Genomic DNA, 26544 nt, shown 5'->3' with positions numbered 1-26544 from the left:
TGAGTGGGGACAAGAACTATGGCTAGGTGGCAGATTAATAAGCTAAGAAAACACACTTAAGGAGGTAACTGCATATAACTGCACAGATCTGTCACACCTTTCCTGAGTTGTATCTGTGGTCAGGTGTATTCAGATTTTTACAGCTTGGGTGCTTCCAATTAGAGCCCAATACTCTTGCAGTCTTTACTCATCCATGCATCAACTGCACCAGCAAACATTGATTTTACCTACAGACTTTTGGGAAGTAAAGCCAAAATAAGGTGTTTGGGGTTCTTTTTCCAGTTCTACTACTTCTTGAGAGGTCTGGCTTCCTGGATATAGTGCAAAAGGAGAAATAGCCACTACGGATTTAGAGATGGGGAGCTTTTTGTACCTCTGTGTTGTGGGTTAGCCACCTAGACAGTAAAGCACCACACAGCCTGCTCAGCTCCAAGCCACAGAGGGATGGGGAAAAGAATACAAAGACCAAAAGAGAAAAAAGAGAAACATTCACAGTTCAATAAAGGAAGGAAAGAAAGGGGGGAAAGTATGTAAAACTGGTCACTCATCACCTCACATGAGTAGGGCAGTGCCCATTTTCTCCCTGAGCAACAGGTAGTTTTCCAAAAACGGCCCTCCCCTTACTTTTTCTTGCTGAGCATCACACTTTATGGTAAGGTGCATCCTTTTGGTCCATTTGGGGCAGCTGTCTTGGTTGTGTGCCTTCTTAATTTCTCACCTACTCCTGACTTACCCATGGTAGGGCAGAGTTGGAAGAACAGGAAGTCTTCATATGTCTCAGAAGTAGTAAAAACCACTGTCATGCAACTGGTTTAGTCACAAATCTACAATATAACACTGTACCCACCGCTGTGAACATCAACTGCATCCCAAACAGATCCAGCATACACTGGTACCTGCCAGCTTAAGATAGTTAATTTCTAGAATCACAGTGAATTACAGTGACTCCCAGAGTAGTGTGTCCCAAAGATTGGCATCTTAAGCCAGACGAGACAAATTAACCCAAATATGCCCATACAAAAAAAAAGGACAATAGATCAAAAAACTTGGACCTAATGAACTTTCAGACTCCCATCAATTCTGTATTTGGAAGTCAGAGTGGTGAGAAGCATGTTGCCAGCCATCAAGATCCACTCTCTTCAGAACACTACCTATACTTTACAGATCCAGAGTGTTCTCTGACAGGTGTGCTCAGTTGCTTCAGTTCCTGTGTGATGCATTCAAAGCTGCAATTCAGGACACAGTGCCTTTGTAAAGGATATACATTTTCAGAAAAAAGATAAAATCTTTTTCAAAGCAGAGCTTAAATGCTAATTCACTACTTCATTAAACTGGTGCTGGGTCTGTGAATCTTACTGTGTATATAGAACCTTCAAGAGAAAGAAATTAAATGCTATGGCTATTTGCAAGTCTGGTATAGCCAAATACCAGACTTGATTGGCTACTGCAGACTTTAATCTTAGTTGCCTGATACAATCTATTTTAGCTGGATTTGGTGAAATAACAATAGCATGTAATGTGCAATTAGGTTAGGCACAAGCACACATTATCATGAATAGACTTAGGCATAGTCAGCATGTAGAAACTCATTTGTGTTTAATAGGATACTAATGTTAAATATCAATGCATTATTCATAGGCAAAAGGAAAGAAAATTGTTTTACACAGCAGTTTCAATATTTCATGTTTTCTTACTCATGTTTATTGAAGAAGAATAGAAAAGGAGTTTTGTAACACATACAAAAAAAAAGTAAACATATCCAAATCATATAATATCCTCTGTTCTGATTATTGATTACTGCACATCCAGTGGTTATTTCTACTTCTCTTGTACAGAAGAGAAAGTACAGAAGAAAAAAAAAATATTCCATTACCAATTTCAAAATATTTACACAATTCTTTTAGCTTTAGGCTTCATCAGCTATTGATACTGAAGTAACATTTTTTAAGTTTTATGAGGGCTAGGCAGTCAGCTGCTCTCAGGCCTGAAAGTCAGGAAATCTGACTATACTCCAATTGGAATATTCACAACTATAATTTGAAGCTGACTAATCAGAGGTGCAGATGGTGATTAATTGGCTGACTGTAACACATTGTTTAAAAAAAATTAAGTAAAAGATCAGTAACATATATAAACTTACAATTATTTTTAAATGGATACTGACTGGAAGCCCAAAGTAATCAGAAAAGAAGTCAAGGTCCATAGAAGTCTAGGCAAATTCAATTGGTTTCACACTGGCTTTTCTCTTGTACATGGATAAAAGGTACTTTATCCCATTCAGCTTCAAATAAAGTTTTGAATGGCTATGTGGTAGTGGAGAAGATCACTTCAGTCTAAACCTACAGTAATTAAGGTGAATGGACAACAAGGCTTCTGGGGTTTCAGATATTACTAAGAAAAAATTGATTTGTAGGGATCTTTTTGAGCTATTAACACACCACCCAATGCCAAACCATGACTCAACCTTTTGTGTGTATGTTCTTGGGTCATTGACAAGCAAAATACACTTTGAAAAATATCCAACTGATTAATCATAACTGAAGATTGCAAGTACTCAGGTGACTTGTTTTCTACAGACCAGTCGCCTCTAGGCATTTTTTTTTAATTGACATTCAAATATAGCCAAATTCAGGAGGAAAGGCAAGGAGAATCTGTCTGTTCCAAGGAGTTGATTCAGATCAAGAAATATTTCTCACTCCAACACCAAAATTTATGAACAAGATGAACAATCTCAGAATTGGAGAGCAGATTTTAACTTTGAAAATAAACCATTACATTGTGAAGAACTAGAAGTACTCTGTCGAAGGGTTAAACAAATAAACAACAAAAATAACCACAAACAAACAAACAAAAAAGAAATAAAGAAGATTCAAGACCTATTGCACAGATACTGAAGAAGGAAACCACAAATTTCAGAAATGTTTACACATTTTCAGAGATCTGACTTACACAAATAAACAGGATTACTAAAGAAGTATGCAAGGGAAAATACCTTGGTTTCATCTGTTTCCATTGCTTCATACTTTATTAAACGAATAAGAATCCAGTGTTTTGTAAGGAATCATGCTCTTAAGTATAGCAGTATAAAATGCATTTTCACTCAAGTACAACATTTAAAGTACCATATGACTTTTTAAATTGAAAAATGAAATAGAAAGAGTACTAACTTCAATGTACTTTTCTTTGAATTTTTTTTTCAAGAAATGTGATTTTTTTGCCTGATGATAAATACAATGCATGCAATGTTACATATATGCGGGTGCAGCCTAGAAAGACAACCATATCCTCAGCTGCATAAGATGTGTGGCCAGCAGGATGGGGGAGGTGATTCTCTAGATGATCTTTAAGGTTCCTTCCAACAGAAACCATTCTGTACACATGATTTGTGTACTTATAAATTAAGTATAAAACTATGGGTCTAAATTAATTTAGTTAGAAAATACATAAGGATAATATAAATTTGTTTCTTTAACCTGTTTCCTTACAATTTGAAGATCTTTTTCAGCAGAATTTTCAAAGATTTGCTTCTCAATAAGGGTCATATAAAGATGAAACTAAATGCTTAAAGAGTAGCCACTAGGCCAGTGTAGCACTTGTACAGGGGAATCCTTACCTTTCTTTACACAATGGCAATGTGTTCATGACTGCAAAAAGCCACACAAACAGAGTGTTCAGAGCAGAAGGACAATATGTAAAAAGAAACATTAGTTCTGTGAGGGAAATAGGTGATCTGTGTCTGAAATAAATAATATACTAGGCACTGTTAGCTTCCATCATTATAGTACATTACATTATGGGGGTTTTTTGGTGTTCTGTGTGTATGTGCATATGCCATGTTCTTAGTTAAGTCTTAGCCTTGATGACAGTTCTTCCATATACAATTTTAATTTATAATATATGCATGAGTTTTGAGTTCCTCAGCAGGCTCTCTCACATGTGAATAGTCAGATGCCACTTAGTGGTTCCAGGAAAATGTTTCCTTTCAATATCATATATTAAGCTGTCAAACCTGTACTCTTACAGAGTTCAAAGAGTTCAAATGTTGCAAGAAATATAGGTGAAGAGTTGTTGATACAGACTTGGAACTTCTTGCAAGCAGGGATATATTATTTACCTCCTACGTCTTGTGTGCTATCAATGGCTCCTTGTGTGCATTCTGAGAAGTGATGAGTTCTGAATGATGGGGAAAAAATATTTTCTCTCCACTGAAATAGCAAATGCAAATGCTTATTCCTCCTGTTACCTTTAAACAATGAAGTTACAAATTAACAAGTCACCATGAAGATTTACATTTTGAAGACTAATCCACAAATAATATGTCTGCAGTAAATGTAAGTCTGACAGTTTTAGATTTTATATATCCAAAGTTCAAAAAATTTAAAATTGTTGGAACAATTGATTAAGACCTGAAGTACAGGGTAAAAACTCTGTGTCAGTTCAACTGATATGCAGATGCACTTGCAGAATCACATTCTTCATAATAATCTGCTTAATGATTCATAAAATTATGGTAGAAAAAACAAACATTAGTCATTTTTATAAATTTGATAAATATGCAGTTTTTGAATCACAAATACTATTGATGAACATTCTCAGTATTTTTTAATTCTGTATGCTTGGATTAGGAAACTGTCTTATTTTTAGCAATTGATTTCTGGAAATATTTTTGTTATCATGTTTTACTCTTGTGGCTGTCAACTCAAAAGCAAATAATGATCTTGTTTTCATTTTTAATGTGAATATCTATATTTAGAGGTACTCTCTACCTCAAACAGCCAACTACAAGTGTTAACACTTGAAAAATGTTCAGTAAAAATAGAAATAATGTAACTTAAAATTCATAAATTCAAAACAAATAAAGAAAAAATTTATTTATTTAGCTGGTCACAGACAGCTGAGAACTTTTGAGCCTTAGTAAAATGTCTGCAAATTGAGATTGAGTGATGAGGTTCATTAAAAGTAGCAAATTGCAAAAAAAGAGTGATATGTTGAAACCAAATTGTTACAATTCCTCAGGAATATCTCCTCTTATTTTTAATTTTTTTTCCAAATTCTATATTAAAAAATATTTAAATATAGAGATATATAAATCTTATGAATTTATATATAAAAGTTTACATATATGTGTGTGAGCAAAAATATAGGAAAAGATCTTGATAGCCTTCAGCACATGGAACAGTAAATTGCAATAGCCTTTTTGAGGTCAATGAGGCCACCTAGAGATCCATCAGTGCAAAAGAAATTACTGGAATCTGACTGGTTGGAGGCTGCAGTAAACAGTCTGTATAATAATCCGAGGCACAGAAAAACAAACCAGAAATGTTATGCTGCAGAGGGCAAATATGCTGGAGCACCACATCTATTGTTGCTCTCAAAAGGCTTTGTGACTCTGTGGCAGTGGGATGAACAAGGAAGTAGCATGTGCTGCTTATAAAACCATCCCATGCAGTGCAGAAGGGATAAGGAACACCCTCCTTGCATGGAATAAGCATTTTCCAGTGGCTGTACTGTATCTGCTAATTATTTATTTATGAGCATAAAGAAAATAATACCTTAAGCATGATACATGCCTTTAAAAATGCCCTCCCCCAAACCAGAGGGTTTTTTATCTAAACAGTGTTTCATGGAAATAAAATGCAATCTCACACGGACAGATACCATGGTGTGCTAACATCTGTGAAACAGACAATTACAATCAACCCAGTCTTCTTCCTACAGAGCAGGATGGGCAGTTTAAAAAAGGGCTGACGGCAGTCATTGTGCAAGCAGAAGCACTAATATTCCATAATTTTATTTTTCCATAATAAAGTATGTACAACTGTGCATGCTCACCCCTACCCCATTCACACTGAGTGGACTGGATTGACAGCTTTACAGTCTCATTTATATATTTGAATGATTCTGCACTTCAACGTGATAGACATATTTTCCAGAGGACAAAGTTTCCCTTGTGGTGCGATTTGTGGAGTGTATTTGGGCTGGAATGCTTTCAGGTTTCTAAAGCAAGCATTTGCAGATACAAACTAAATGCAGGGACTGCCCAAGAGAACAAACTGAAGGAGCTGCAGTGGATGTTTACTGTTTTTTGCAAAATCGGGTATTAACAGCCCTTAAGCAACCTAGAAGATATTTAGCTGAATTTTACTTTCTGAGGCTCACTTAGATAAGGGGAAAAAGAGGTGAGAGAAATTGCAGGAGGAGGAGCTGATCTGTCTCAAGGTGGAGCTGTATCTTGTATTAAATGACATTGGCAGATTAAAGCTCTCTGGTGGGGAAGGGCTTAAAGGCTGAGTCAAAAGCCAAGAAGTCTCTTTATTTACGCCTACCTCCCAGCCCCTGGCAATCTGACTAATAACAAACTGAGCTAACAAGAAAGACTAGAAAGAACAGAGAGAACACAGGAGCAGCTTGCATCTAAAAATCTGACAAACCAAGTGATCAAGTCAAGCTCTGCTGAGCATCTTGTTTGTTTACTGCATCCAAATGCTTGCAAACAGTTAACTATATGCAGAAAAGTCAGCCTAGCTGTGAAGTATGCTGTGAATTTTAATTGAGGAAAAAGGACAACTGCTTACAGGATGGTCTGACGTGCACGGCTGCCTGGAAGATTTTTTCAATCGAATGCTTTGTACTTTGTCTTCTGAACAAGGATTTTAACTTTATGGAGCTGTAGCATTACCGGAGCTTGCAGCAAAGGGAAACTCAGAAAAAAGTGTGCGTTTTTCAGAGGGAAAAATTACATTGCATGGAAACAGCTGCTCCAACTGTGCATTACTGAGTGTACCAGGGAGTGTTGCTGCTGTACAGGTAAGAAAGATTCTGGTTAGCTAATTAGCTAAGCACATGAGAATTTCACTTCTCAGTAAAAGTTGCATTTATTTATCTGCATAACTTTTATGTTAAATGATGGCAGTTTATACTGCATTTTAAACAGTTTGCAGGGACATTTATTCAAACTGATTACTGTGTAGAATATGTGCATTAAGGGAATGTTGTTCTTGAACCTCTTAAGGGAGAGGAATGGGTGTTTGGTTTTATTTCAAGCGCAAAAATGGTCTTAAATGCATCATCTGAGTGCAATTCCCTTAAGAATTTAATAAAAAATCCCAAAGGCTTTTAGAAATTACTAATTCTTAGCTTGGGGGTTTGAAAATCATCATCATAGTTGTTTTTTTATATATATAGCTAAAATAAGAAAATCAAACAAATAAACCCTCAAGCATAATGAAACAAGCTATTTCAATGTTTTAAAACCAAATCAATTATTACTTAGCAAGCAAGAGATGTGTTTGCTGTAAGGTGACTACTTCTGGAAGTATTCAACTTTGCCTCATAGAAAAAACTGTGACATTTTTTAGTCTTTTAGAATTCCTACAGAGTTTAGTTACAGTATGCAGTCAGCAGTGACTTACACGAAAGCAGATAAAAAAACCTTAAGTTACTACATGGAATTTGCTGAAAAAACTCACCACATGAAAAGTCTTTCAAATTACACTTTGTTGTATTGTGAATACTTTCAGTTAAATGTTAGTCATCTGTTACAAGAGGGCAGTTTTTATTTTACAATAGTAGCCCACTGAGAACTTCATTACATGTTTCTGAGTGTTTAGAAAAATTAAATGGAGAAAGGAAAAAGAATAAAACTCTCCTATTAATTTTTATTTTGTGGGTATATATATGTGTGTGAGAGAGTTCTGGCAGTGCTGCTTGCAGAAGTATGACGATGATTAAAATGTGAATGTTTTCCAATTGGTTACAAATGTTACTTTCATCTCTGAGAGGAAGGCTTTAATTTTAGTAACCTAATTTCTCAATATGCAATAGAATGCAACATGCCTTAAAGATTTCTTTTTTCGTTTAATTTTGCTCAAGGACTTTATAAGTGTTGTTTGAATTTGATGCGGATTGACACTGGAATTTCTAATGAGAAAAAGTGTACAGAAATAAAGTTGAATTAGTCATAGCATAGGTTTGAAGCCGGCATCTGTGTCAAGAGCTTGTATTTTTTACCTTGGGTCACTGGAAAGGATAGTGATGCATGTAAAGCAAGGATAAGTCTCTAGCATAATGTGATCCTGGAATTATTCTGCATATTTTAAAATAACATCTTGGCATGGTGTGTCTTATCAAATACTTCTTGGGAAAACAGACTTAAAGACATATATATTAAACATGGGCAGCTGGAGTTCAAGGAGGGTTATATGAGGCAACAAAATTATATTGCAACTACTAAAACAAAGATAAAAGCTCATACTTTTAAGGACAATTTTTCTCACAATGTGAATTGTACTTACTACTTATAAACTCGTATTTCTACTCTCACTTATCAGAAGCTACTCATGGAGAAAAACAAAATTCACTGTGGACACACTGTTGTTCTTTGTGTGTGTGTGTGTAATACTCATGCCACAGCATTTAAGTGCTTGCATGTGTAAAGCTTTGCAATCTGTTCTAAGGGAAGCCTTGAGAAATAGTGTTTCTAGTAACCAAGGTGCATGATATTCAAAATATGCATTGATGAGATGCCAAATCATATGACCACACTATAAAAATGTTCATGCATGTATTGAATTGATCCTTGTAAAATGTTCTAATCTTTCAGAAACTGACACTGTTAGTTGTGTAGTGACATTCTATATTTCATCTTTCAATAGCCTAGTTTGAAAGATTCTGACCTTTATTAGATGGATTACTTAAGGGTCTTGCTTAGTTCAGTACTCAAATAAATAGCACACCCCATAAACATTACTGATTTTAAATAATCCATTGCATTTTAGGGGATTTTTTGGTTATTATTTACTTTTTTTGAAATTTGGAAATACTTAACTAAAGATTTTAAACAGCGATTTCCCTCTATCTTATGTATCAGGAGTTACCATTGGTCTTGCTAATTAGGCAGCCTTGACAGAAAGAAACAGAGAATCTTCTAATAGCCTATAGGACAACTTAATTCAAGCCAATAATAAATGACTGATTTAAACATCTAAATTTTACTTGCAACTTCATAGCTGTATTGTAATGATGCATTTATCAAGTGTTTCAAAGTCTAAGATCAGATGGAAAGGTGATAATTATATTACATAACAAATAGTTGATAGTGGTGATAATTTTTAATTTGTAAAGCACAGTCAAGTCCATATACATTTCACTGTGGAAATTGATGATTATTATCATTGGGAGGAGTCTAATACTAATCTCAAAAAGTTTGCCCTTGCTTGCTTGTTTTTTCTGGCACACACTGCATTCTCAGTTCTCTTTTTTAACATGGTGTACGCAAATTTTTTTGTATGTACATTACATGTGAACATTACAGTACTTTGTGCTGTGGCCCCACTTTCACCCACAGTCTACAACATATGCATTAAAATTTAAGCAAAGAGAGATGATTATTTTGTCCATGTCCTTTTCAGTTTGTGGGTACAAGGATTTCAGAGGAAATACCCTTTGATTTCCATACATAATGCAGAACTGAAGAGAGATTCCCTGTACCCTGCAAGAATGGGCTTTTGCTCACAACACATTACTGATCCAAACCAAATCTTATTTCTCTTCAGCAGCTGGGTAGCATTAAGTTAATCTTAGCAAGGTACTCTTAACATTTGCAGTGTTATATAGTGACAGAAAGCAATGGTTCAAAATATTATATTAGCTTTGATATAAGCTTCTTGGAACAGTAAATTATTACTGTTTTCCACTGGCAGTCTATACAGTATATGAATAAAACCAACACACTCCTGATTACATCCTACTTTGGATATCAGCATGAAAGTACTGAAGATTTCCCCTTATGACTCTGTTTATTCATTCAGTACATCAAACTAAATTTATATTCTCTAATTAGAAAATAATTCAATTGTTTTGCATGATATGATAGCCCTTGGAAGGAGAAGTAGCACAGTGATGAAGATTAGGAATGTTTTTTTCTTTCTGTTATGCCAGGGAAAAGAAAAACAAAAAGAAAAAAACCCAAAAAACAAAAACCAAAAAAACTCCAGCAAACAAAGCCACAAAATCCCCCCAAACAAACAACCCAAACCTTGTGAAATCATGACTCTATTACTTATTTTCTTTTTTTTTTTTTTTCATAGAATCTGCTGGACATGATGAAGCTTTGGATTTTTGTTCTATGCTCAATTGTGGTTGCATCCGATCCTTTCCAGTCACAGCCTTCTTTTTCTTCAGTCAGAGGATCTTGTCAGAGTCTGTGTTCCTGTGAAGAAAAGGATGACACCATGATTATCAACTGTGACAAAAGAGACATCAAGATGATATCAGAAATAAATGTCCCACCATCACGGCCTTTCCATCTTAATCTGTTAAACAATGGTCTGAGTATGTTACATGTGAATGATTTTGCTGGCCTTGTTAATGCTATTTCTCTGCATCTTGGTTTTAACAATATAGCAGATATTGAGCCTGGGGCTTTCAATGGTCTCAGCCTACTTAAGCAACTTCATATCAATCACAATTCTTTGGAAACACTTAAAGAAGATACGTTTAATGGATTGGAAAATTTGGAGTTTCTTCAAGCAGACAACAATTTCATCACAGTGATTGAAGCAAGTGCCTTTAGCAAGCTCAACAGGCTTAAAGTGCTTATTTTGAATGATAATGCCATTGAGTATCTTCCTCCAAACATATTTCGTTTTGTGCCATTGACCCATTTAGATCTGCGCGGAAACCAGTTACAGACACTGCCCTATGTTGGCTTTTTGGAACACATTGGAAGAATACTAGACCTTCAGTTGGAAGACAATAAATGGGCCTGTAACTGTGATTTGTTGCAGCTGAAGATATGGCTAGAAAACATGCCTCCTCAGTCCATAATAGGTGATGTTGTATGCAATAGCCCTTCAGTTATCAAAGGCAGCATATTAAGCCGGCTGAAAAAAGAATCTCTTTGTCCCACCCATCCTGTTAATGAACTTGAAGATCCTTCAGGATCACTGCCCTTGGTTGTAACCACCGCTATCAATGATAATCATCTATCAACTAAGGTGATTCCTCTCCTGAAAGCTCCTACTAAAGAACCAAGTTTAGTGCTTCATACTTCCAAGCCTACTACATTTCCAGGAATCTCTTGTCCTGTCCCTTGTCACTGCACCAGCCATATGCTCTCAGGAGCTCTTATGCACTGCCAGGAGCGAAATATTGAAAGCTTGTCTGATTTAGGACCTCCTCCTCCAAATCCTAAAAAGCTTATCCTAGCTGGAAACATTATTCAGACGTTATTGAAATCAGATCTTGTGGACTATGCCAGCCTGGAAATGCTTCACCTGGGGAACAATCGCATTGAGATCCTTGAGGAAGGTTCCTTTATGAATCTGACCAGACTACAGAAACTATATCTCAATGGCAATCATCTTACAAAGCTAAGTCAAAATCTCTTCCTTGGCCTTCAGCACCTTGAGTACTTGTACCTTGAATATAATGCCATCAAAGAAGTTTTGCCAGGGACATTTAATGTAATGCCAAAACTGAAAGTTCTCTACCTAAATAACAACCTTCTGCAGGCTTTGCCACCCCATATCTTTTCAGGTGTTCCCCTCACCAGACTAAATCTGAAAACAAACCAATTTGCTCATTTGCCTGTAAGCAATGTTTTGGATGAACTGGATATGCTGGTACAAATTGAACTTGAAGACAACCCTTGGGACTGTACTTGTGATTCAGTTGGACTGCAAAAATGGATACAAAAATTGAGTAAGAATACCATGATGGGTGATATTTTTTGTAAATCTCCCGGGCACTTAGCAAAAAAAGAATTGAAATCCCTAAAGAGTGAAGTCTTGTGTCCAGGTTTAATAAACAGCCCTGCCCTACCAACCCATGCCAGCTTTGTAGTTGTGACAACTTCTTCTCCTACTGCCAACACCGCAGACACCATCCTGCGGTCTCTTACAGATGCTGTCCCACTTTCAGTTCTAATATTAGGACTGCTCATTGTGTTTATAACTATTGTGTTTTGTGCAGCAGGAATAGTTGTTCTTGTCCTGCACCGGCGCAGGAGGTGCAAAAAGAAGCAAGTGGATGAACAAGTGAGGGACAGCAGCCCTGTTCACCTTCAGTACAGCATGTATGGGCATAAGACAACACACCACACCACGGAGCGCCCAGCTGCCACTCTCTATGAGCAAAGAATAGTTACCCCCATGGTTCAGGTGTACCACAGCCCATCCTTCAGCCCCAAGCACACCGAGCAGCAGCAGGAGGAGGGAAGTGAGAAGGAAGCTAATGATTCCAAATATCTTTGCAGAAGTCTCCTGGAAAGAGAGAACAGTTCACCACTTACAGGTCCAAACGTCAAATACAAGGCTACAGACCAGTCTGCTGAATTTCTGTCTTTTCAGGATGCTAGCTGCTTGTATAGAAACATTCTTGAAAAAGAAAGAGAGCTACAGCAACTTGGGATCACAGAATATCTAAGAAAAAATATTGTCCAGCTCCAGCCTGACATGGAAGTTCGTTATCCTGGAACACATGAAGAGTTGAAGCTAATGGAGACACTCATGTACTCAAGGCCAAGAAAGGTTTTTCTAGAACAAACTAAAAATGAGTATTTTGAGCTCAAGGCTAATTTACATGCTGAGCCTGACTATCTGGAAGTCCTGGAGCAGCAGACGTGAAGTGATAATACATGGGGCTGGGGCCGAGTTTCTGTGATTTTACTTTAAGGTGGAATCATTGTAAATAAAAGTGCCTTATAAAAACATGTCAACAGTCAGAACTTAAGCACAGCAGTAATCCTAGCAAAGAAAAACTCAGGGATCACTGTGGGAAGCCATGGGGTTGTGAGCAGGCAATATGTCAAACCCCAAGTTAAGCAAGAATTTAATCTGATTGAACTGTGTGAGGAAGATTGCTTATTGCACCATTCCTCATCATTTTGAAAAGGTGTATATGCCACTCTCCATTCACTTCTCTTTCCCAACCTATGGAAAAAAAGTTCATTCCCTTTACCCCTTCTTTTTTCCCTCCATTTAATTAGATTCCTTTTAAATAACAAAAAGACCAAAAAAAAAAAAAGGAAATTCCAACACCTGTGTTTGTATTTATAACCTTAGAGTGTATATGTTAGGTTAGTACATGCACTGCATACATGACCACTGTCTACAACTACACCTTACATACCTTTATAATAAATATGAAAGGAGTTGAAAAGTTGTCATACTAAATGTCAGTTAAAAAGGAAAACAGATAAAATATTTTTGTTTATTCACCCAAAGCCTGCAAATATTTAAGTATTCTACACAGAACTTTATTTGAATTCTGTATCTGTATGTGGAAGGAAAAATATGCATCCATGTTTACCCAACATCTTCAACAAAGAAAACTGCAAGCCTTTTGCTACTTTCCCTATCTGATAGCTTTACCTAAGTTTGGACAATCTTTTCTTGAGCTGCTGCTATAAGATATTGTGCATCACTGGTGTTTCAACTCATAATCCTGGGTAATTTGAAAAGCTACTGAGAATCAGCTGTAATTATGTTACTGTGTTTAATAAGTTTGGTTTTTTATAAATATATATATATACATATGTATATAAATAACTTCTGTGCTGGCTTTAAATATTCTTGAAGGAAATGAGTTTGCTGTGGCTAGGAATTTCCAAGTGCATATACAGGTCCTTTTCCACCCTAACCAAAAGCAACACTCAGACAGAATAACTGCAACAATACACACATGAGGAAGAATAGTAGTATTTAGCTATTTGTACAAAAATATATTTTCTGAAATTAGAAGAAAATAAAGTGTTGTGGGAAAAATAGGTTACAAACACATAGAACACTCCAGGTTTATTTTTGCAATGAATTCTCGCTAGATTTATATTTACTATTTATTCTGTATAATTTTGTATTTTTTTCTTTCCAACTCACAAGAAAAGAAAAAGCTTATTCTTGGCTAATTTTCAAGCTAATCAAGGAACTGCTCTCTATTAATGAAAAAGAAATAAAGAGTTTTTTAAATGTCTTTTTCTTAAAGGTCACTTTTTAAAGAAGGCAGCAACTTCTGCATGCACAAGTTTTAAACTACTTGGGAATTAAACACAATGATTCTTCTCACTCTTGCCATGTGGACAGAAGCGTCTTATCCTGAGTTCAGTAAGGTCATTCAATTTCTGTGCATGACTGATGTGGTGCCAAAACACAATTTCTGACCTGCATCTATCTTCCTCCAAGCAAATCTTTTGTAAACTGACTATGCATGAGGGTTTTTTTTTTCCTAATTCCTATTTGTAAAGTGAAAAATCAGCTTAATTACTACATGTATAGATATGTATGCTAAATTTAGCATTGAAATATTGATAAACTCAAAGTGAAAAGATATATATTCTTTAGTTCAAAATACTGTCCATGTCTTATCTTTTTGTATATACAAATTAGAGTTCTTCATGTTCTTCTACATAAGTTTCTGACAGAAAAAAAATCCTATATTATATATGAAAGTCAGATTCTCAGTTCTTTCAAATTTGCACAGACATAACAACTTTTATGGTGCTATACTAATTTCTGTAGTTTGAGGATCTGACCATCTTTTGTCTCTGTTAACAAATCAACTTCCTTATTAACATTTTTGAGGTGTTACCAGTTTGTTATGGAAGTAAAACCTGACTTTAAAAAATTAAAATTCCAGTTATTAGAGAAGTATTATTTCTTCTTTCTATATCTAAGAATAATTTAATCAGAAAACCTGTCTATTTTGGAAGATTATGAAGAGTAAATGTGGCAACAACATATTTTGTTTCATTTTTATCTTCATTCCAGACTGTGAAAGACAATATCAAATATTGCTTGTGCAGGTAGGGGTGAGAAAAAAGGGAAAATGTGCGTGCAATAACTTTGCATTAAATGAGTTATGGGATGTTATTTTAGATATACTTGCATATTCAAGCACATGTTAATGTGTTTCATGAGCATAGAACCTATGGAAACCCATGCCTGGATCTGGAGGAGCATCTGGGGGACAGATGGGATGGCTTAGAGCACTAAAATGACACTAAGTGTCTCCATTTAAAGAATTTAGTTTCACATAGGGAAAAAAAATCAAATAAATTTACTATATATAATAATTAAATGCAGTTAAAAATTGAATTTATTTAATGGAAATAGAAAGCTTTGAATGCTGAATCAGACACATTAAATTTTTCTTTTTCAAATTCTCAGAGATCTCAAGTTATTGTAATGGAAAAAGTCAGAATGCAAGTGTAAATGGTACTTGATAACATAATTTATTATTTCAGTGTCGTTGATTTCAGTAGTTATTTCCAAAAAAAAAAAAAAAGTGTGTAAAAATAACACCCTGCAATTGGCAAGATGAGGGGAAATGGTGATTCAAGCCCTCCGGCTTAGATTTAAGAGAAATAGCTTCAGACTAAAGACAATTGCCACATGCACAGATGTCACTTTGCTTAGCTGCTAACAGTTACTTGGCAGAATGTTGAGGACAACAGTGTGGCAAACATTCTTTTCCCTTGCAGTCTCAAAGCATCAGAAGGAAGAGTGAGCTAAATTAATGTCAAAGCAAGTCAGTTACACAGCTGTACGGGAGCCTCGCTCAGCAGGATTAAAGAGACCTTTACCATTTAGCTTTCCTTCAGAAGGGAGAGTCATGCCTTTCACTTTGTAAGGACAACTGTGCTCTGTGGCAGTCTGTATAACACTGCAAGGGCTTTGGCAATATCCAGGATTCTCCAGGATGTGGCTGGCTGTCCACTTTCCTATCATCACGTTGCCTACTGGGCTGCCATGCAGTGAGCCTTTATAATGAGAAGGGAGGGGTCTGCCTTACATTCAGATAGTGATTTTTCCAACTATGAGGAAAATGTACACTGCCAAAACAAAAAAGGACAAAGGTTTGACATCATATGACCATTTTTCAGCTAAAGAAAATCATTGTCTGCTTATAAAAATAAAATAATGACATAAGAACGACATCACATAAGAAAGAAGGATGTGATATCCATTTCTAGAAGTTTTTTGGAATATTCTAACAACTGGAAATGTGTTGCTATTGATGCTTGCAGAAAGCTGGGAAGCATATTCATAAATTTTCTTGTTAAAACCCTATTGTCATATTTTTATTTTTTTTTTCAGTGACAGGCATAGTCAAGTGGTTTGATACATTTTTACTTAGCTAGAATAATGGAGGGTGGAAAGCAAAGCATGTTTGACAGTGTGCAACAAAGTGGATCCATTTTTTTCCTGTCAAGATGAGAGCTCAATTGAGTGCGAGAACAGTGCTTCGTCAAGCACACTGGTGTAAGTGGCAGCTATGATGTTGTTGCTAGGGTACCTCAAGGTAACCAACACTACCGTTTTTCACCTCACATTTGAACAGACCTGTTCCCTAAATAAACATATTAAAATCATTAATTGCACTTTTTTGTTTTAAACTGAGCTTATATTTTCAGCTTCATAGAAGACAATTGTCTTTCTCTTTTTTTCTTTTTCTTCCTGCTACAAGTAAATTTCCCATAAACTTTTAGCACTGGTACTTGATTGTATTGCCTGCAGTGATGCCTCTCCAAGCTTTTTAAAAGACATAAAACCCAATCCTGCACTTAAAAAACCTTATCCAACAAAGACTATAAATGTACACATCAATTAGGACATTTGCCTATTCAGAAATGGCCTAATAATTTTGCATGTTCTTTTCCATTTGAATGGCAGATCAACCTTTCTGTCATCTATTCCAGATTGAAAACTAGTTTGTACTTATTTTCAGTGGTGTGTCGAACCTATCAGATTTGGATATAATCCTTTTCAACTTGCAATCAATGTTTCTCTGATTGGAATCTGAGGATCAATTTTCAGCCCCTCTTTGCATGACAAAACTGTTCCCTGTATGACTCCAGATTGGAGATGTTTGCCATGTACCACTTAACTTACCTACAAAGAGATTACTAATTGTATAGTGTGTGAAACCGAATAAATAAGTTTGGCCAGGATGGGAAACCACACCTTAGAAGGATTCATTTCTGGTATGTTAATAAAAAATAATAGTTATCACAAATAAGACATTATTTCACAGGATAAAGTGATAGCAGCAAGAAGAAAAAATGGAGACTGAATCTCAAAGTCATCACCAGAAGGAATTCTGGATTAACATTCTGAGGATGTCAACGTCTACAGCAACACACTTTATTAGTCACACCAAAACAATCTGCAAGTTTCGTGTAGATGTACTGAAATCATCCTGAGATTGAAGGCCAATCCAACACTTATTTCAAAAGATCAGAAACTTTCTTAAGACTGGGACATTTGTTTCTGTTGTACTCCCTAACAGAGAATATCTGCATTTCCATTAACGAATTTCATGCTCAGCGGTAGACTGCCCTCTGGCATTACAATCTGTTGCAATTGAAATCTACTCCTTGGAGAGTTTTTTCATTGTATGCATTGTCTTCAGTGGTGAGTTCCTCTGGGACCTGATGATTGGTGCACCATTGGGATCTGAGACAGGGAAGATAATCTTGTGTTATAAGTCAAAAACTGTCTTTCAATTTTCTGAGTTTGTGATATTCTTTATGTTGTTTGAGGAGCCAAATCCTTCTGTTCCTTAAAACAGAAGTGAACTGTATCTGGACTCAATATATTTTCCATAATGAAAAGATAAAATATGGTGTTTTTTTTTCCTGCACATCTCCTAACAGTCAGCCTTGGCTGTTTGACACAACAGAACAAATTCTAAAGAGCCGCAGTCTAATGGAAAGCAGCTAACCTTGAGGAAGAACATAAAAGGCCAGATGCTGTTCATCTCTATGAAAGCAAAAATGCAATGAAGAATTTTTATTTTATTTATTCAGCTTCACCAAGATGCAAGAGTGCAAGTACATGCACACAGTACATTTCATAAAACATTTACCAAAGTTTCATGTTCTAAGACATTAACTTCAAAACATTCACAGTATGTGAATATTGCTACTGGAAGGACTACTTCTACTTGATTTTTACTTACAGTTTATGAAATGGAATGCTGGAATACAGAAAAGAAGAAACAATACGGTTTCATGCTTCAAGGAGAAATGTTATTTATTATAATTTCAGCTGTTTGTTTTTGTTAAAAAATTCATCCGGACTATTTCATTTTCAGATAATATTTTTTACAAGTTTAGAAGTTTTAAAATTCTTCTAGTTTTAATTATTTACCAAATAAACCAGAGAAGAGTAATTACTTTTTCAAATAGAAAGAAATATGAAACCTTTTATATATGAAGAAATACTATAGCATGCCAGGATAAACTTGCTTTTTAAAAGAAACTATGAAGTTTATTTTGTCAGCTCATAAAAGTTAGCATTATTTTTAGTTTTAAATTAAGACAGCTCAGCATCTTTCCATTTTTCAAAATTCAAAGCCAACATAACACTTCCATAATGACGCGTATTTGGGTTGAATGCATATTAAATGTTTCATTCTAAGACATATTAACAAAAAAATAACAAACTTTCAAATATAATCTACTACTTTCCCTCATATTTCCAAATGAAATGGTGTAGTGTACTGTTTAATAATAATAACTTTAAAAGTACATTTCCTGGGAAAGGAGACCAAACCAGACAAATTCTTTTGTATCTTTGTTATATATGCTTTTTGGAGAGTAGAATACAATGGATTTCCATTCCTGCAGCACATCACGTTTACACAGTTCATATGGCATGCAAAAAAGAAGGATTTGAGCTAACTAATAGTCTATGCAAGCACGTTCTTTTGTAAGTGATAAGATGTTGCCATTGCGATTTTAAGATCTTGTGTGTTAAATATCCTTTAGATATACCTGTTAGATCAAATCCCATAGATGTTGTTTGAGAAGACCCCATAGATATCAGATATCTATGAAACTTGATACAAGAAGTTTCAAGCTTGATACAAACAAGATTTCAGGCTGAGAATTCTGGGAAAGTTTATTGGAATCCAGACACCCTGGAATTTTGGGTACTTGGAGGGCAGTGAAAAACATCCATCATTTTTTTACAGAGGAAAGGTTCTTGAGCAACAGTTCAAGACTTGGATTGCTTTTCTCATCTTGCTCATCTTGAGGTGCTCAATGTTCCATCCACAATGTTGTATCACATTACTTAAGTATGAACACAAAACATCACTAAATCTTGTGTTAATGAAGCATTTAGATGCTATTTTAAACAAAAGGTAAATATTTCCATTAAATAATAATAAAATGAAGATTAATATTTGGAGATTTTAATTGCCTCATGTTACACAAGTGTCTTTAAGTAATATATCACTTCAGAAGAGATGGGAGGCAGGTGGCATTCCTGATCACTCACATATTCGGATTTCCTGAAGGGAAATGTTGTGCAGAGGATAGGTATTTTCATGGTGCCATACATGATAGTATGAAGGCTGAATCATATTTTGTAAATTCTAAAGTAATTGTTTATTATAGATTCTAAGGACTAAAATGTCATCTGAAGTTGGACTTTTTGCAGTCTCAGCTTCCATGATTATTTTTATTCATAAAAATGACTGCAGAATATACAGAAGCTTTATTATTCCCCATATAAAAGCATTTATGTAAAGAAAAAGATTCCCCTCTGAATTTTTGATTAATGCCCTGATCCAAGGGCCATTAAAGCTAAGGAATTATGTTTTTCAGATACAGAGTAATGCAGAAGCATCTTAGAAGTCTATGGATTTGTCTGCACAGATACATACAGAAAAAAGCACTTACAAAAGTATTGGGGTGTTGCTGCATTCTATTGTTTTCCAAACAGCATAAGCTGGAACCAGACAAGACCAGAGCCTTACCTGTTCTTAACAATAAGGCCTGACCATATGTAAAAAAAAATACTTCACAAAATTTATTCTGAATACTCCCATGACACGGTCTCCTGAAAAATGAAAAGGTATGTGTCTCTTTCTTCCCCTCATTTTTTGTAACACCTAGGTATGCTAAGAAGATCACGGTGTGAGTTATAAAGTAAATGTGAATAATAAAAGCCTAAAATACATGAGAATACTAAGAAAACCGCCTTCGCTGCTGCAGCATTGAGACACCGTGCCTAAAGTACCCATGGAACCTCACACCCCTGAAGCAGGAGGTTGGACTAGACAGCTTCCAGAGGTCTCTTCCAGGGACAATATCTGTGGTTCTGATATGATTCTGCAAAAGATTTTTTAGGGCAAAATAGTCTACAGTCTTACTTTTCTATACACAGGCTTCCTGAATAAAAAGTTAAGGAAAAAGGCATTAGTCACCAAACACTGACATGAAATAACAGCTTTTCATGTAACGCTTTCTTTAACATGCAGATACAGTCATTTGGATTTTGCATCAAATAAACAGTACTTCTTTGATAGCGGTATATTGGTGATGGTGAACTCTGGCTATATAAGTTTATTATTAAAAGCACTTTCTTCCAGTATAGATGACTTCAGATTTCTAAATAAAATACAGAAACTATCTGAAAGACTTGAAGAGTGTCCCTTTCTGTACTGGTAGAACTAATGATTCTTGTTTTCATGACATACTGCTGGTGTAATTCTATACTCATTTCAAAGGTAAGAATCATAGTTTTTCAAAACTTCTTCCAGGTTTTAATTCAATATATTATGTTTGTCAAAAGGACAAATTATTAAGCAGTATATAAGTAAAGTATGTTTTAAATTAAAAATTATTTCACAAAAAAATTCTACTTTAAGTCTTTCAAATTATGAAGCAGCAATTGGAACAACACTCTTTGGTCTAAGTGCAGTCCTTCATGCTACTTAGTAATCAGCTTTTTTAAAATCCTCCTATGATATGTTATCTCTTATCCGAAACCCAGTACTTCTATACAGATTTAGGGCAAATATTTATGCAATTATATTTCCATGTTTCTTATAATCTTTAGCTATTTAAGTTAGCTATTTTTGAAGACTGGATACTAAATGGGTCTTTGATTTGTCCTATGATGGCTGTTAGTAAGTTCATTATATGTACTTGTACAAATATTACATACTTTTATATCTTTGTGGAAACCAAATTTCTCAGACCTAACTAGACCTATATCTGGAAGTGGTTTCCTAACTTTGGTAATAGAATATTTTTTAATAAAAATGCCTATAATTTGTATGCTTTTGATAGGTCTTATATATACTATCTTGTAAATTAAACCTCTGAAAGGCAGTACATACACAGACATGTTCTTACCAGACCAATTGTTTAGCCACATGTGGACGAAGCAAAGGACTGAATTAATCACAGATAGTCATCAAAATATTCAATAGAATAAATTCTAGCTTGAGATTAAACATGAACATGAGTTCAAAAGCTTTTAGAAATAAACAAAAATACTTGTTATTCCTAGAGTTTAAAAGCAGAAGATTAGAAGCCAATCATGTAAATCTTTGACAAAGAACATCAATAAAAAAAATGCATTTGTTTTCTACCTAAATATGTAAATACACTGCCACATAATTTTGAAATTTTTATTCCTACATAAGATGCTTTCTTCAGACATCAAATGCCCAACACAGTTATGGAATTTGGCTGACTTAATACACAGTTGTATTCTCCTGATTCTCCAGTGAATCCTTGGTCTCACACATAAAAGGTAAATCCAAGAGAGGACTGAAAAACATTGTGTTTTAATTAAAATAAAAAGTCATTAAAATATTTCAAGTATGTATCTATTGTTCTCTGCATAACCTATCACTTATTTTTATTTATCATCCATCTCATTTTGTTCTTTATTTTCTTTCTTCTCTTTTTAAAATGTCTTTTTTCATGTATGTAAAATTTTGTAGCCTGGATAAATTTAAGTTGATGGGTTTTTGGTAACAATTAACTCTTTGTTGTTCACCACTGGCCAATGATCTCTATAGTGAGCTTTTAAAACAACACAGATCCTTAAGGTCCTAATAAATGTACTAGTGCATAACTCATTATTTTTGTTCCTTTCTCTTTTGGTGTAAAAAAATCACTATGCAAACAAGCAAATAAATATTTATATGAGGAGAGGAAGAAAAAGAATTACATCTCAAGCTGACTTGGAATGTTCCATTAAAGTACAACTTGATGGAGAAATATGTTTTGCTTTAGGAGTTATATGTTTTCTATTCCTTAAAATGAATGCATTTATGAACAACTTTTAATAAATATTTTGATATTTTACTTTCTATTTCCTTACAATCCTTAGCAAATTTGAAGTTCCAACTTTTTAATTTGATCTAATATGTGTAGAACACAACAGCTCATTTCTGTAGCATGCTAAGATTATCAGTTCTCATTACCCTAGTATAAGAATACAAATTATTAGGTTTGTGTGCCAGACTCTTAAAAGGCATTCCTGAATAGGATCTCTCATACCAACTGACTGCCAGCCCTGCAAGCCTCTGTGGGAGCTGCTGTTGGATTAGTTGCTGATGTTTATTCCAACCTTCTAAAGGAGATTGTGGAGGAGATAAATTGTACCCTATATTTAATGTTCACATGGTAGATGAAAGAGCTATGGAATTTATTTCCACAACTGGGAAAAGCTTTTAGTGGTGGATCAAAATTTTTTACTGCAATTCTGTTCTAACTAGTTTAGAGACGTGAAATAGTAACTACTGTGAAACACCCTTTTTAAAAAAAAATATTTAGGAAAATATAAAGTCATCCTGTCTGTAAGATCTTGTCCTATTTCCTCAGGCTTTGATGGGTTTGATTTTTTTTTTATTTCTTATTTTTTTTTCTTTCTTCTTAAGTACCTACGTTGTAAAAAACTATGTAATTTTCCATGATATGCAGGAATAGGCATAATTTTTTTAAGACTAATTGCTGTGGAGCAAGAGGAAGCTATATAATATATTAATGTTACATAATTATTTCCTCTTTTCTATTTAAACATCATCATCTGCCTAAGTCTTTACCTTTACCTGTGAGACTTTCCTAAAAAGAATATTTTCCTGTTTCCACCAGCAAAACAGGAACACAAATTTCAGAGGAAAAGATTCACTGCTAACATATCTGTGGCATAGGTTTGGTATTTTTCTACCCATTTACCTACTAATTGTTAAACTGTTGCTGTGTTCATGGATCAATTTTTCCACTCCAGCTGCCATTACATATGTTTGTCAATCATTCCTATAAAACATGCATGGAAATACAAAATTCAGCTGGTCTATTAACAGATTCAGCTACAAATTCAGGAAGTTCAATCTTTGATAAAAGTTTTGAATTGTTTGTATGAACTAAATGTGGCATATCAAGTATTTCCTTTATGGTTTGTAGTGAATATTAGATGTGTTATCAAAGCCAAAATCCTGGCACATGAAAAAACTGCAAGGTCCAAAATCCTCACTAGATCCAGAGAGCTATGGCCCCTCCAACTACTGATGCTGGGACCTCTGCCTGCTTTGAAAATAAACCCATGCTATTAGCAAGGATTTTCTGTAGTAGTTGATTTGGACAGCTAAAACATTAATTGAAATAACAATAAATTTTAGGCTTTGTCCTTATTATGTGCTCCCTTTTGCCTGTAACAAAGTTTGAGTAGACACTATTACAAAAAATTCTGGTGAAGGAGACAGCTAGGTCTAGATATGGCACTAGTAGGATTCAGTAATACTTATAAAGAAAAAAAAAAAAAATGCTAAGGCTTAAGCACCTACACAATATTTAGGCACACTGACTTTTATATTATACCTTTAACAACCTCTCACAGCAGAAGTGACTGAGGGTTGAACACTTCATATTCTGCACCATTTTAATTCAAAGACCACAATTTACAATAATCTTTCTGAAAGAACATTAGTTCATGGGGCATACAGCTTTTTTTCCTTTTGCATTTTCATTATTTTTTTCATTTAGTTCAGAATGTGAATCTTCGATGGTGGTATTTCTATGTGAATCAGAATTTAATGGTTTCCAGTTTTTTTCCAGAGCAAGAATATTTTCCCTATTATACATCCTACTTTTTTAAATCATCAAAATGATTTTTTAAAGAAATAAAAGATCTGTATTTCCCTATAGTTTATACTGTTTATCAAGATTTCCTCCTAGAACTCTATTTTCCAAATAAGACTGTGCCATGCATGATTCAAATGAAGAGCTACTTCTTTCCATATATATGTGATGGAGTATAGTGGAAAGAAGCATAATCCTTCTTGGGCTGTGCAAGTGTTAAAACACAAGAAATACGAAAAAATAAATTACCTAAAGGATCTCTGGTCTGAAAATTCGAACTTCTAAACCATTTTAACAGAAATTAAATAGGGCAAAGAACTTGAGAAGGTTCAAGACCAGGGCATATAATTTTTTGTTTTTAAGGAAGGATAAAAGATTTGCAGTTTCTGAAGTAGTCATTGAGAGTATAGATTGTAAATTTAATAATTTTACATAATTAATAATATTTTGCTCTAACACTAGTCATACTCATACTGGCAAAAAATAAATTGAAATGATCTGTTATGGAATATCAAGAGTAATTATGAAAATATTTAAATCCGTTCAAAAAAGTAACTGAAATGTCCTTCTTTGAGGACTTCTTCAGTACTGGGCCTTATGCTTTCGGTATGTAAGTTCTTTTTTTCCTTCAGTCATAGTCATTCCCTGACTGTTTTGAAAATATTTTAGAAACCACAACTGTCAAGTTCAAATTGTGCCATACATATTTTTGTGACACGGAGTTTATAAAGTTTGTGATACTTGATTATAATTATTAGATACTAGTGCCATCATATTAAGAGTTTTCCTGGAAATTTACATTTGTGTAAATGGTTTGGTTTCTGCTGCATATAAATATGAAGGAGTGGTTCATCATCATTAAGAATGCTTGGACTTTCTCTCATTAGCATAGTCTCCTCCTTTTAAAGGAAATTTATATAAAGTGACGGATGCTACAGGTTATGTATTCAGCTTAGAATAAATTTTGTGATAAATCAGCATTATTTTGTCCCGAACAGAAAACCCTTAAACAAAGCATATTTATTGAAATGGAAATACAAATCTTTGATGTAAGTTTCTTTAGAAAGTGAAAAAAGAATCTGAACCAGACACGGTGGTTTGTACAGACTGTGTGTTTCCAAATCATTTTGACATGCTGTCCAGAAGAATAAGCCAGAATACCAAGGGGTTTGAAAGGAGACTTCCTAAGTGGTTTTAAAAAGTAATACAGTTTCTTAATTCATCAACTGCTATTAAATTAGTGTGTTCCCTTAACTGTCACCTCAGGTTTCATCCGAACATAATTCTACAGTTATGTCTAACCACAGGGCATGTATTCACAAAACCATTTAAAATGCATCTTTTTTTTTTACTGATATTCTCTGTGTATTGTTCCATACTACAATTTCTTTGTAATGATTGTAGAACAGCAGTATTGTTAAGAAGATGAAGTTTAACAACATGCCACATCTTCAGCTTAGAAATCATTTAGCATAACAAACGGATGTCTTTCTCCTTCAAAACAAGTATTGTTGTAAACTTTCCCTCTGAATGAAAATGAGTGAACAGCACATTTTAAAAAAAATGTTCATGTGTAAAATGTGTAAAATATGCATAAGTATTCATGTGTACATCTATACTCTTCCACCCACAGGTTTATCCCTCATGCCTTTCTTAAAAAAAAAAAAACAAAAAACATAATGCGGTCCCCATTTCTGTTTTTGAAGTCACATCTGAAAACTGATTTTCCATTATGCTTCAAAAAGATTTTAAAGGTCTTATTTCTGGTCTTGGTGAATAAGCAACCCATTTTTTTTGGATTTGAACATTTTGAAAGAAGTTGATCCACATCCAGGCCAGTACAAACAAGATTCTTTCTCTCCCTGTTTGTTTTTCACACTTAATAAGCTACTTCACCTGCTCACCATCTAGGGCAGATTGATCTTCAATAGTGCTCACACATTCATTCATACACATACACTCACAGTTCCTGAGACCACAGACACCAATCTTTATAGATCAGACATCATCTTAAAAAGAAAAAGCCAGTCAGTAAAATATAAAATAGGCATACAGAGGATAGAGAAGCTCAGATTTGTGACCACCTGTGGAAACTGACCATACATAAGTCTAGTGGACTTTATGAGATATATCCCAGAGTCCTGAGGGGATCAGCTGATGTAGCTACCAAGCCACTCTCCATTATTCTTTAAAAGGCATGTCAGTCAGGTAAGGTCCCTGGTGACTGGAAGAAGGGAAAAAATGCATCTACACTTAAAAATGCCAGAAAACAGAAGACCCTGGGAAGATCATGGAACAGATCCTCTTAGTAGCTGTGCTAAGATAATAAAGGATGGGGAAGTTGTTTGAAAAGGGCAACATTGCTCCACCAAATGCTCTAAACTGGGGAGAGATGGATTTTATTGGGGGATTTTATGGGGTGGATGAGGAATTGGTTGGATAGTCACATCCAGAAGGTAATGCTCAATAGCTCAGCGTTCAGACGGAAATCAGTGGCAAGTGGTGCCCCTCAGGGGTCCATATTTGCACCAGTATTTTTTCATGTCTTCATCAGTGGCATGGCTGGATTGAGTGCACCCTCAATCAGTTTGTAAATGACATCAAGTTTAGTGGTTCAGGTGACACACCTGAAGGACAGGATGCCTTTCAAGAGGGGA

General features: G+C 34.9%; 1 protein-coding gene and 1 long non-coding RNA gene across 2 annotated transcripts in view; one reads left to right on the top strand and one right to left on the bottom strand.

Moving 5' to 3' along the window:
- The first annotated feature begins 6078 nt into the window (after positions 1–6078).
- SLITRK6 (SLIT and NTRK like family member 6) lies at positions 6079–13971 on the top strand. The gene is made up of 2 exons (XM_005487481.4): positions 6079–6807; positions 10089–13971. Exon 2 carries the CDS (start codon positions 10101–10103, stop codon positions 12624–12626), a length of 2526 nt encoding a protein of 841 aa, XP_005487538.2. The 5' UTR covers positions 6079–6807; positions 10089–10100; the 3' UTR covers positions 12627–13971.
- Positions 12017–26544, bottom strand: part of LOC113459340 (uncharacterized) — a 71767-nt gene continuing 57239 nt past the window's right edge. Inside the window, exon 3 of the long non-coding RNA XR_003380487.2 lies at positions 12017–12263. This is a non-coding gene — a long non-coding RNA (uncharacterized LOC113459340). The remainder of the gene's footprint in view (positions 12264–26544) is intronic.

The sequence above is a fragment of the Zonotrichia albicollis genome, chromosome 2, assembly GCF_047830755.1.
Source record: "Zonotrichia albicollis isolate bZonAlb1 chromosome 2, bZonAlb1.hap1, whole genome shotgun sequence".
In the NCBI taxonomy this organism is placed as follows: domain Eukaryota; kingdom Metazoa; phylum Chordata; class Aves; order Passeriformes; family Passerellidae; genus Zonotrichia; species Zonotrichia albicollis.
This window is presented reverse-complemented; position numbering and strand designations above follow the sequence as displayed.